At 36.4% G+C, this 12594-nt stretch overlaps 1 protein-coding gene across 1 annotated transcript in view; it reads left to right on the top strand.

Annotated features, from left to right (window-relative positions):
* Positions 1-10012: 10012 nt before the first annotated feature.
* The window catches only part of SLX4IP (SLX4 interacting protein), a 40061-nt gene continuing 37479 nt past the window's right edge, over positions 10013-12594 (top strand). The window contains exons 1-2 of the mRNA XM_010295178.1: positions 10013-10042; positions 11052-11141. Of these exons, the coding sequence (XP_010293480.1) occupies positions 10013-10042; positions 11052-11141 (120 nt within the window). The remainder of the gene's footprint in view (positions 10043-11051; positions 11142-12594) is intronic.

The following is a 12594-nucleotide window of genomic DNA, read 5'->3' as shown; positions in this document are numbered from 1 at the left end:
TTTATAATTTTCAGTGATTTTAATGTTTTCCATGTGTGTTAGGATTGCTGCTAATTATCACTGGAACTTTTATAAACATAATTGTGGGAAATATTTCCCACATATTCCCAATTAGTAATATAATCCATGGGAAATTTGAAAAAATTGGCTTTGAAATTTAAAACTTCAACTTTTAAAAAATGCATTCACAAATATCAGTTGAAATCCTACGTACTGATAGTCTTTTTTAACATTACTAAAATTATGTCCTTTCTTCTTTGAGGCAACAGTTTTTTTGATCTCAGTGAAACAGGTAAATATTTTTTTGAGAATAAATCAGTCCTCCTTGCCATTCCGCCCCCCCCCAAGCTTTAAAATAGGACTTTTCTGAAATCTTGGGAGCATGTTGTTTCTATTACACTTCATAATAGGTGAAAATGAGCAGTGTGTTACCCATGCTGTCTGTACATTTTATTAAAAACAAGTGTTTTCCCTTGAGTTTTCATTACTTGATTGACCACATGTGAATATAATACCTATCAATGCCCTTAGTGTGAAAAAGAATTACAGAAAATGACAAAAACAGTTTTAGATTATACTTGTGTGAAGTACTGAGTTGGTTTCTTTCTATGTCCATTTAATGTTTGTTTCCATGTTAAAAACAATCACACTTGGTTTGGGTTGTCTTTTCCCCTGTTGGAAGAGACTTGAGTCAATTAACTCATTTTTACAGATCTTTAGAAGAAAAATGGTAGGCACTTAACCCGCAACCTGAGAAACTGAGTAGAAAGAGGAATATTTCCAAAAGGATTCACTACTTTTTTTTTGTTGTTAGAAATTTTTGATATGCCTGCTAGGTCCACATAAATACTGATTAACATGTGTACCATCTAATGCTGTACACCCCTGCCTTCCTTACAGGTATGTGATGTGTTACTGGTGCCTCCTGAAGGCCTGATGTTAGAACAGAGTCAGGTGTACTTTTTCAGCTGCATCTGATTTAAGTTATGGTCAAGTCATCCACCACCTGCTTTTCATTGCCCTATTCTCCTACCAGAGGTTACCACTACTTAAGTTTGTGAGCAGAGATATATGAATAGTTATTCCCTATTTATTTCTATCAAACTCAGTTTTTTAGTATGTGTTTTAAAACAGATGTCGTATGAAAACTGGTTTAGTTAGGGGACAGTTGTACCTGTTTGACTCTGGAAGCGGTAAACTCTGGAAGAAGTAAGATGGGGGTAGATTGGGCAAGGACAGACAAATGTGGAAACAGTTTTCCTTAGCAGGTTAAGTTTTAGTCTAAGCAGCCTTTCTGGTGACAAACACCTCCAGCAGGAAGCAGTGGTACATTTCACAACTCAGTCTTGCTTTTTGCTAACTCTTCAGTGTTCAACTATGATAGAAGTATGTAAAATATTAACAATCAGTTGATCCTGTTCATTTTGTATCCATTTTTCTTTTTATTTATGCACAAAGTCTATTTATTATATACTCTGTTCAATGCCAGATGAAAACATTTTTCACTTGGACATTAAAAAAAAATTGTGTTTCTTTGCTCTCCGTCTGGTAATTGCTTGAGGTTTTTGCTGCTCTGTTTCCATTTTGAAATACGATGTATCCTCCATCCATTTGATTCTGGTTTTTCAGCAGTAGGATTTAGAGCATCACGTGCTCACTTGCAAGGTTCATCTGTTTCTTCCCTTACATGTTTGTAGATAAATCATTGATTATTTTGTTGTGCTTTCGTCTGTTTTATGTTCACTAAATATGCACCCACTTAATAGAAGGATTTTGTCCAAAGGGTGTCACTTTTGTAAGATGTCTTTTTCAGAAGTTAATCACTTCATTCTTAATGTTATTTCTGAAAAAGCTTTCATGCCGTTCTGAAACATTCCTGGCTTAGCTTTGTTTCAGAGACAGATCAGTTAAAATGCAGAGTTTACAAGTACTTCTTTTACGCACTTGGAAAATATAACTTTTCAACCACTTAAGCGAATTTAACAATGTTAAGAAATTTGGCTTGCTAGTCCTTTTTTGCAAATAAAAAATACTTTTGCTTTATGTATTTGCCTTAAAGTCTGAGCATGTGTAATCAATGTATCTTTAATCTGTTAAAGTATTTTGGCATGAGGATTTAACATCTGCAAATATTTTATATTGAAACGTGGGCTGCAGATGTTTGGTTGGTTTTCTGTTGCCTCCTGTGTCCCGCTTCAGTAGCTGCATGCTGCGGTAGGTAACATCTTCATGAGAGGGAGGGAAGGAAGTAAGTTTTAGGGCAGGTGAGACCTTGTCTCTTAGTATAAAAAAGAATCAGAGACTTTGTGAAATAATTGCAAAGTTGGGGAACGTGGAACAATTTCCTGTGTGGGATCTGCCCTCGCTTCCCCATTCTGTTTTTGTGAGAGGGAAGTCGGCCCATCCCTGCAGCTGTTGTACAATAAACTCAAGAAATATGTTGCTGGATGCATCATATGCTTGAGAACTGCTGCTCCCTTCATTTTAGTAATGTGCACATTACCTTACCAAACAAACATTGTGGTTTATCTCTTCTTCACCTTACGAGAATTTTGTAAGTTGTGTTTTCCTTGCTATCCAATGGCTGGATTTATTTTCTCTGACAGAGTTTACATCAAAAGATAGTGAGGGTGGTGTCTTTTTAGTTTAATTTTTATTGCACTTAATTTTCTAGTCACGACTAGCATATGCAGAAACACATGAAATCAGGTGGTAGATTACTAAGCTCCTTAGCCATCCTGTATAATTTTTCTTTTCGTATGCCTAATGAATACACCGGTAGCTTTCCAATACATACTTGGTGATCTTTTGTTTGTACTTTAAAGTTTGGCTCATTGATATTAAAATATATTGTGAAAACCTGTGAAAATTGTTTAACAAGTTAAAGGTCTGAAAACGGCCCTCAAGTCTTTTTATTACTGGCTGTAATTTCTTCAGAAAATTATATTGTCACTTAACTCTTCATGATTAAGTTTGTTGGAAGCTTTAGTCATCCCTGCTGTTTCGTAGCAGAACTTTAAGCAAACCCTTTTATGTATTATGAACCTCTAATCATTCTAGTTGCTTTAACCAATTGCTAGACTTGTGATAGTTAGAAACAGCCAAATTTGAAGTTCAATTTAGTTGCTATGAGGAAGTATTGAAGAAGCTGATAGTGAACTAGGTACTTGTCTGATCTACAATGCAGAAATCAAAGGAAGTAGTGATCGTTGTTAGGGTTACCAGTTCTCAATACTTAATATGATGATACCTATTACTGCAGTAGCTGATTATTACAAAATGAATAAGTCAGATGTGCAGAGCTTTTTGTACAGGGTATGTACTCGTTCCTTTGTCTTCCACCTGGGTAAGAAACTAAATCCCAGCACTGACTTTCTAGAACCACAAAGGGCATCCCAAATTCCAGTTTAGTACAGCAGTGACAAGGCCATTTTTCTCACCATGAATCACTTTCCTAGTACCAAACTTTTGTTGTTGGTAGCTTAGGGCGAGAGCTAGGTAAGGTAGCTGTAATCTTTATTTGCACCCACTTACCAAAGATCAGGTGATACACAGTAACGTGTTATCCCGTGGCATTACACTGGTGTGTCCAAGCCATAAGAAATGTCCTTAAAATTTACAATTAACTGCATTTAGATAGATGGTGAATATGTTTGGCTATCCAGTTAATATGGCCTCTCACCCTCCCCAACCCAAAGTGTCATACATGCAGGTTGCTGCAGAGATTAGTATTTCTTCATGGCTTGCTAGCTATGATTTTAAAGATACCATAGTTTTTATAACAATATTTTACGACAAAAGGGTGAAACCAGCTTGTTGGAATCTCAAATTATCTTTCTTTTATCTTGAACAAATAGTGGGCTGCTATTTCTGTTTTTCTGGATCAGTTCTGACACAGGCAGGGACATGGCATATATCCTTTCAAAACAATGTTGAGATTGCACTGTTATTTGGAGACTTTGCCCTGAGGAAAAACTTGCTTTTTGCAATTGTTTGAGCTCCAGCTACATGGCTCCTTTCAATATGTAGGCTACAAAACCTCCTACGGAATTGGGACCCAACCAGCATAGATTGACAACTGAAATTAAGCTTAATTCTCTCATGCAATTTAGGCCTCTTTTTCAACATTGTACCTGATAGAGCAGTTCTCCTACACCAGTGCAGATGTTTAGATTAAGTAATTACTGCTTAGCCTGACTGTGGGTGATGAACTGAAGGGCTCTGTTTGAAGCATTCTTGCTAAAAAACATGCAGGTCCTTTACCAAGGCAGATACTTAGGGTGTTCTTGAAGGAGTTGCCTTGATTAATTTATTTTAATCTGCTGATTTGCGTGGCTGCCTCACAATTATATGCTTTAACAGCATATTAGTCCTTAATTTGAAAGTCTCCAGTGTCATACACAGCTCCATCAGATTTGAAACTACTCAGATTTCTTTACACTTTTCTAGGGGTTGAATCATCCACGCACGTTTCTTGTTTTCTTCTTCCCAGCATTTCTTACATTTAATATCCTGTTTATCTGCATTTTCTAAGAGGTCTAACATATTGCCTTGATGTTGCATCCTAGTTCTTGTTGTGTTCTCAGGCCACTTTTTGCTGAAGTTTCTTCTAAAGGCTTGTTCTCTGCTTGTACCTCTTTGCTTGGCATGGGAATTCCTGAGTGTGATCTTAATACTCCTACAGCTCATTGGTTGAATTTTCAGATACTACTTCTTTCATTCCACTAAAACACCAGAAAATCGAATGCTCCTCCCTTTAGGAATTTCTCAGACATGAACTATACTCCTGAAAAAGCAAGCCAACCACTTTTGAAAGATTACTTATATATAACTCGTATTCAGCTTATAAAAGGAGGGGGAGGGATATCTTCCCTGCTTTTGGAAAGTCAGAATGCATTTTAAGTTGACAGATTCCTTCTGAATCTGTGTATAATTTAGTACAGCTATCTTTGAGGATAGATCTTCAAACTAGAACCCCCTACACCATTAACTGTTGATCTGCTGCTCCCTCTTCACTGTTGCAGTGATCGCATAGATTTTTGAAAGCAGGGGACTGAAAAGGTCTAGGTGATCTCAGATGATGGCTATAATCCTCTTGAACAAGGCCAGCTATTTGTCAAAACTTTTGTACATCTCTAGTAAATAAAATAGAATCCCATTTGAGATTTCCAAAGGGCAGCCTAGTTGTTTGCTGGACACTCATGAAACTACAATATACAGCCCAGATACTGTAAAGTTTTCTGAAACATAGCAGAGCTCAGTCTGTGGGTATGAGTTTCTAGTTACTCTTCCAGTTGTGCACACTTTCCATCTTTTCCCCTTTTTGTGATTCACGATCCTGTAGTCTCATTTTCCATCTAGTACAAGCAGCTGTGAATTCCCCAATAATACAGTGGATGGCACAGCGTTGAGGATGGTTTTGGGTTACGACTCATCTCCTTGGAGCCATGCAATATTTATAACAAACTACAAGATCATAAAAATTTCCAGAACCAAGCAGTTCTTATTCAGAAAAAACAGAAAGTCAAAAGTTACATTTCCCACTCCCTTGACTTTTGCTTCTTAATTCTTGACCATTCTGGAGAATGGACCTTGATCATAAGTTACTTGAGGGTTCCTGCTTGTGGCTTCTTCCAGAGCCTTCTCTCTGGTCCATTCTTCACTCTTTCTGAATTAGCTGATGAGAAATCCTTTTATAATCACCAGTTCCTCTTGTCAGTTGACCTTCTGATTAATCTCATGACAGTAAAACCAAGCACTAGTGTCCTGTTGTTTTCTAAACACTCTCTTGAAATTCACAGTTGAAAAACTACCTTGCTTTGAACAGTAACAGTAGCTAGAGAGTCACTATTTGTGCAACTTGAGTGTATGGTGAAAAAAAAACCACCCACAAATCCACAAATCCTTTTTTTCTTCCTCTCTTTTTTTTTTCCTAGGATGACCCCCTTCCCCCCCTGGGGGGGGGGGGGGGGAAAATGGAAAAGCTATGCACATATCAAATTGTAACTTTATCTACTTCTTGAAAGCATGAGATACGTATGATGTCACGTGTCACCAAACCACCTTTGTTCCCATATAGCCATCAGCAGTGATGATGGCATAAATAGCTATCCTGAGCAATGAGCTTATGCAGATTGAGGTATTTGACTACTTGAAGAGTGTCCCCTACAGTTTAGGAAACTCATATATTACTTTGAATCATTGTGCTCCTAGACACACTTGTAAATGAAAGGTAAATTGATTTTCTATAATGACAAATATATCTCCCGTGCTGTATGCTCACTTGCTTAAATGATTTTTGCCTGTTGCTATTGCTGTAGAAGAGAAAAAGTCAAAATACTGAAAATCATTGGTGCTAAATGTATAAACAAAAGGAAGACACATCATTTTCTTTGGGGTCACGAAGATAACGGAGAACAAACTTTTGCTTTTAAAAAAATGGGAAAAGAGAATATAGTTGGCACAGTGTATAGGCCAATGACAATACATAATTGTACTTAATGCTGTAGACATGTGAACTTGCATAATTGAACTTTGAACATTTACTGATTTTTAGAAAGAATTTGGAAAAGGATAGACTATATTAAAATTTACCTGTTTATTATGAGAGAAGATGTTTCACACATGCTTCTCTTTTTTTTTTTCTTCTCCACCAAATCTTAGTCATGCTTTTGCCACTTGGAGACTGATGATACCACCTGTTAATTATGTCTTTGGAAGCCCTTTTCAGCATCGAGACATTTTTGAGTGGTCATTGGTCTTTAGTCTATTTTTTTGAAACTATTAACATCATCCCCGGGGTGAAATAAAATTATCACTGCAACTAAGTATCTCACCTTTCAGGGAAGGGGTAACATTAGAAAGAAACAGTCCCTGTAGGCTTAGGCTGGAGAACTGAAGTTTTACAGTGTAGGGCACACTTCTCTCTGGGAAAGTGAGAAACTGGGAAATGTGGTTCAAAATTGTCTTTAACTAAAATATAAACAAAGCAAGGCTTATAGGCAAAGGCATTGTCTTTCTGTAGATGAGTTAATATAACAAACTCCCCAAGCTTTTGGTACTACAAAGACCATTCTGGTCTGAAGCAGAGACAGCAGACTTCAGGCTAACTACTACCATTACACTGATGGTGTCCCCTATGTTTGCAACTACCCTTCTGGAAAGTGAAAGACAGTGTGACAGTTGCAGCTCTACTCCTTCCAGCCTGCCCCCAAAAGCTAGCCAAACTATTGTATGTTTCCTTTACAATTAATTCTGACCCTACAGCTCGCATCTGTAGAATAATCACAGAAATGGGAAATGTTAATATGTGTCTTGGGAGGCTGGCTCTCCAGTCCTGTCTGGTTTAATGTTATAGCACATTTGGAATGATGTAACTGAATACAAACTCACTATGCTTATCCCCAGCATCCCAAGTATTTTTGTTTAGAATGACTGTTCTTAATGCTATTTAAGTGATGCAGTTTAAAGAAATGAGAGTACCCGTGTAGGAGACCTCTGATTGTAAAGATGAGTATAGCAATACTTTTTTTTTTTTTTTAATTTCTCTGCTCATTTTGGGGGACTTGGGGTGATAATCCACTATCTAATATGCACTTATCCTGGGCCAAGATATTAACAGGTTATGAGCAGATGACTTTCCTTGACTGACTTACCACATTGTGTTGGTATTCATTCTGTTTACGTTACATGTCTGCTTATCTTTTCCTTTTGCAGAGTCAATGAAGTGTTTGATGTATTTGTATAAACAGTTTGATTCCTGAAAATATGGTTTGAATTAGATGCTATTACTGTACAACAATACTCTAACAACATTCTGAGATCATTTAAAGCCCTTTGTTTAATAACACACTGAATGTTATTAGACTGTTACAGTAAATATGTTAACATTAAAAAACAGCCAGTAAAAATTAAGAGGTTTTGAATTCTAAAATTATGGAGGATATCAAACTGATGCATCTGTCCCTGTCTTTAATTTTTCAGTGAAATGTTCTTCTAGTGATACTTGAAAAAAGTATTTCCTATCAAATCAGGTGTTTATGTTTCAGTTTTGACAATTACACCTCTAAAAATAATTTCCAGTGCAAATTTTGAGATAGGTTGAAAACGTAACATTAAAAAAAATCTGTTATTTTCGTTTGCCTTTCAGTTTACAGCACTTTAGGTGTAGCTTCTTGCAGCCACAATGACTGTAAATGCTTCATTTCCCCCCTAGTAAAAGCTAGTATTTTCATGGAATTACATGATTTCAGAATAAAAATAAAAATTAGTTAGAAACTTCTGTAAGATCATCAAATCTGTTAATGTAAACAGTGTACATCATTCTTCCATTTCTCTCAATTTCCCACAGTTATTTGTATTGGAGTTTAGTCTGTACAGAGGGCTCTTCCTTCACTGCTGGAGCAGGCAAAGCTCTATTGAGCTGTTTAGTGTAACTATCATACATAAAGCTGTACCATGTGAAGGCGTGTGAAGTACAAATGCAGGTGTAGGGTATACAATATACTGTATAATTTGAGAGCGCGAAGGAGCCTGCGTGGGAACTGTTGCTTGTATCATATTCAGGACTTGGGGAAAAATAGAAGGTGAAGAGACACAGAAAGATCTGTGCTTACATTCTTTTCCTCCCCTTATTCCTCTTTGTCTGTGACAGTTATGCTTCCTTGTGTCTTGTCCAAAGCTATTCTAATTGAGTGGCAAATCTGTTGGCTTTTGGATATTGGAATAATTCCAGGTATGCTGTCTATAAGAAGAGTGCTCCAAAACTCGAGAGGGAGAGAAATCTTCCATTGGGAAAGCTTGTCTGTTACATGGATTTACGCATTATTCATATATATGTTTCTCTTTGAAGTACTACAAGTTTTGATTTGTTTGTAATATTTTAAAGGTAATTTTGAACTGTTCTATTACATGGTTTCGAATATGGTTCATTATTTTCTTTCTTCCAGTTGTTTCAAGATTGGTGAATGTGACAAAATTGTCATTAAAAAGAAAATAATTACAAACATTATCTCTCCTTGAATGACAGGTCTATACTTTCCATCTGTATCTATATGTAAAGTTTCTGTAGTCAGTAGAAAATGATGCAAGTTAACATGTAGCATTTGATAATTTGAATTTTCTTGATGTATCAAATACTTGTTCATTGTTATAAGTGCTGAACCATGAATAATTTACTGGCTTTCTCTTTCTATAATATGCAGTGTCTGCTGACTTTGAAGTTCAGTAGTCAACTCAAAAGTTTGCTGGAGCTGACTAATGATTCACCAGAGATTTTTGAGAGATATTTTGTCATCAATTTAAAGCTTGGAGAGGTTTGCTGTTGCAGCCATCTGGTAATTCTTGGTTCTCTGGAGGAAAGAGAAGCCTTTTGATAAAATAGATCAAAGCATTCTGCTGTTTCAGTGACTGATACCTATAAGTAACTTCAGTTTCTCAAAATGATTTCACAATGCCTGTCTCATTTGCCAAACTTTTGCATTCTAGTTACAATACAATACTGGTCATGAATTATATCTTAATTATATTTAAATTGTTATTTAAATACTTCTCCTCACAGATAATTTACAGATCTAAGTGTTTTCTAAACCCAGAGATTTCTAATTACCAAATACGCTGTCATGATTAATAAAATCAGTGGTAAATGTTGTTGTTCTTTGTGCTAACTGTACAGTTAAGGGTACTCTCAAAGACTGTACTTCTGCTATACCATAGGCCTAAAATATAGATGTACCTCTTAGACAGTAGGTGATATACAACTATGGTGTAAAAATATGTGTCATACTATTTCTAGAACTAGCTCTGTTAGCAGTTGGAATTCTGGCGTGGGGTTTGCAGATGTTTGGCAGTGAAGAGAAAATATGGAGAGAAAGACTTAGGACAGGAAGTGTGCACTGCAACGTCCACTTGAAATGAGACCAGTCTAATGCTGGATTGTATGTACGCATTTGAGATTTGTCTGGAATCAGGATGTTGTTTCTATTCCATCAGACATTCCGGATGTGCAATTGCCATGACCACACATGTCCGGTCTTCTCAAAGAGTGAGTTTATTGCATCACAAGTGTGGCACAAGCAGCCAAAACAGAATGATGAAATTGGCTTTTACTTTGCAAGTTGTTTAGTTAAAGAATGTCTGAGTGAGGTTTGGTGCTGCGTTACAGTAGAAGAAAAGGAAAGCATTAGCTTGTAATGCAGCGTACGTCTGTGCATGAAAAGAGGCGGTATTCTCTTGCTAGGGGTGAGGTAGTGCACAAAGGAACTAAGGAGATGTGTTTGCACCGTTCACTCTTCCTTATATTAGATGATCACTGTAATGACTGAGGTACTGCCAAAAGAATATAATTAAACCTCATATGTCATGCTGTCCTTAATTAAAGCCTATCAAGGAATTTGAGAAATAGTTCATGTCTTGGGATGTAGCCTGTACCATCCTAACAGCTATATGTAGTGTTTATTAAGAGATTAGCCTTATTACCATTTAACCATTCAAAGTACAGTATCGGCCAAATGGCAGATGTCAGTGAGTATTGGATAGTTACCACAAGTTCTTCAAACTTACTGTTCTTTCTTTAGGTAGTTTGGAGAGAGGAAAAGACTTCTATAGAGGCTGAGTTTTTAGGGACTTAATAAATTTAAAATGGAAACTAGATAACTAATAAGATACTAAATGCTCAGCAAATAGAATGATGGGAGTTTAGTGAAGGAAGTGCTAACTTCACACATGTTAAAATTTCCTTAAACTCAGATTTAAAAGTGGCATATAGATAGAAGAAAATTCCACGTACTTGTGCTTGTTGTTATTATTTAAACTTTTCAGTGAGCTATCCAAGATATGTCTGGTGCTCTTGTTTCTCATTAAGCCCACAAACAATGGTAAATTTGTAATTCCATACTTCATAATCTTCCACAGTTTTAGGTTCTGACTGCTATATCTGTGAATCAGATGCATATGCTTACCTGATTCTTTACCTCCTTGTCTGCTTGACATGTGCTTCCTAGCAGCTACAGTTAACTTTTTTTTGTCTTTGGTTTTTTGGTTTTTTTTTTCAGTGTGGGAACTTTGCTGTTTTGGTGGATGTTCATATTTTGCCTCAAGGCTCCAGTAAAGACACCAGCTGGTTTTCAGATCATGAGAAAGAGGTACAACAAATATCAATTCTACTTCAAAAGCATGTGGCTGCAGGGAAAATGTTGGATTGCCTTGAACTGTTCAGAATTTTCCAGTGTTACAAGAATATTGTTAGTTATACCTAACTGTCAACGGTTGCTGTGGGACCCCTAAGTCAACCATATGTGCTTTTTGGGTCACTAATGACCACTTTCAATTTGCCTTTTAAGTTTTAAACTCTGTATGTGTGCATACATGCATGTGTGCATGCTGTTTTGATTCTTCTGACTTAACTTTTAATTTTAAAAACATATCTCTCATGAATGTTTGTAAATTATCCTGAGTGATAGAAACCAGATTGTGACAAGTATTATTTTTGCAGAGCTTGTTGGTGAAATGTCTTTCTATTAATTGTTTTTTCCTCCTTCCAAGAAGTGTGAATGATCTTGCATTTAGAGAGTGCAGGAAAACATAATGATGATGCATGAACCATTGTATCTTATGAAAAGAAACTCCCAATCTTTATTTTTAAGTCTATCATTTGTATACCCTGACAACAGATGAAATTTTGGAAAATCAGTGCATCAGTGACCAGAAAAATTATGAATGTAACTTTCGTCAGAGTCTGTGTGATTTCTGCTACAATCTTGTGATGAGTTACTGGCGGGAGTCTTCCCCTATTTCACTCTGTGTGGGAACTTGAGAAGTTTCCTATTGAAAACGAATGCAGGACATGTTTCAAATGCCTGTGGACTTTCCCGCAAGTCTCTGTTACGGTAATTTTCAGCAGATAGCTTTCCTAATAATGACATAATTAACTTGTCACTGCAGAGCATCCCTGTACGTCTCAAAGTAATATGTTTAAATAAAATGAAAAGAAACAATAAATTAATATCCTGGGAGAGTGAAAGCAGAATATTTAACAGCATGCGGTTCATTTCATTTTTGCTTTATTAAGCAGAGAAAGAAGAAAATAAGTGGAATCTTTTTAGACTACTTTTTTCTGATTAAATGAATACTCATTACCCCTTCTATTTACAACCAGTTTTACTATCCCAGTTATCTGACTTTTAAGTGTTTTCAGAATGTATTTTGTAAGACTGACAAAACAAAAGATACGAATTTCAGGAAATTAGATCATGATTGATTTAATAAAGAGGCATGACAGGGCAGCATTCATTACATTTCTGTGACCGCACATCTTGAGTGAAGTACAAAGGTTGCATATTTTTGACAACTGAGGGGTGATTCCAATAGCTTCAGAGTTTGCTTCCTGAAAGTCCTATGCAGACTCCTTGTTAAAGTGGGGAAAAAAAGGTCAGTAAGGCATTATAGGCAAATTACGCCTAGCTGTTTTTTTATGAGAGCTTTTACATATCCATCACAAGCAGTTTTCTACATTTTTGTTTTTTCCAAATTCTGGCAAATACTAATGGTGGTACAGCCTCTTTGCTTGCCTGTGGGAAAAGCAGATCCCTCTTAGAC

This window comes from Phaethon lepturus, unplaced genomic scaffold (assembly GCF_000687285.1).
Source record: "Phaethon lepturus isolate BGI_N335 unplaced genomic scaffold, ASM68728v1 scaffold6889, whole genome shotgun sequence".
NCBI lineage: Eukaryota > Metazoa > Chordata > Aves > Phaethontiformes > Phaethontidae > Phaethon > Phaethon lepturus.
The sequence above is the reverse complement of the archived record's forward strand: the minus strand, read 5'-3'. Positions and strand labels throughout refer to the sequence as shown.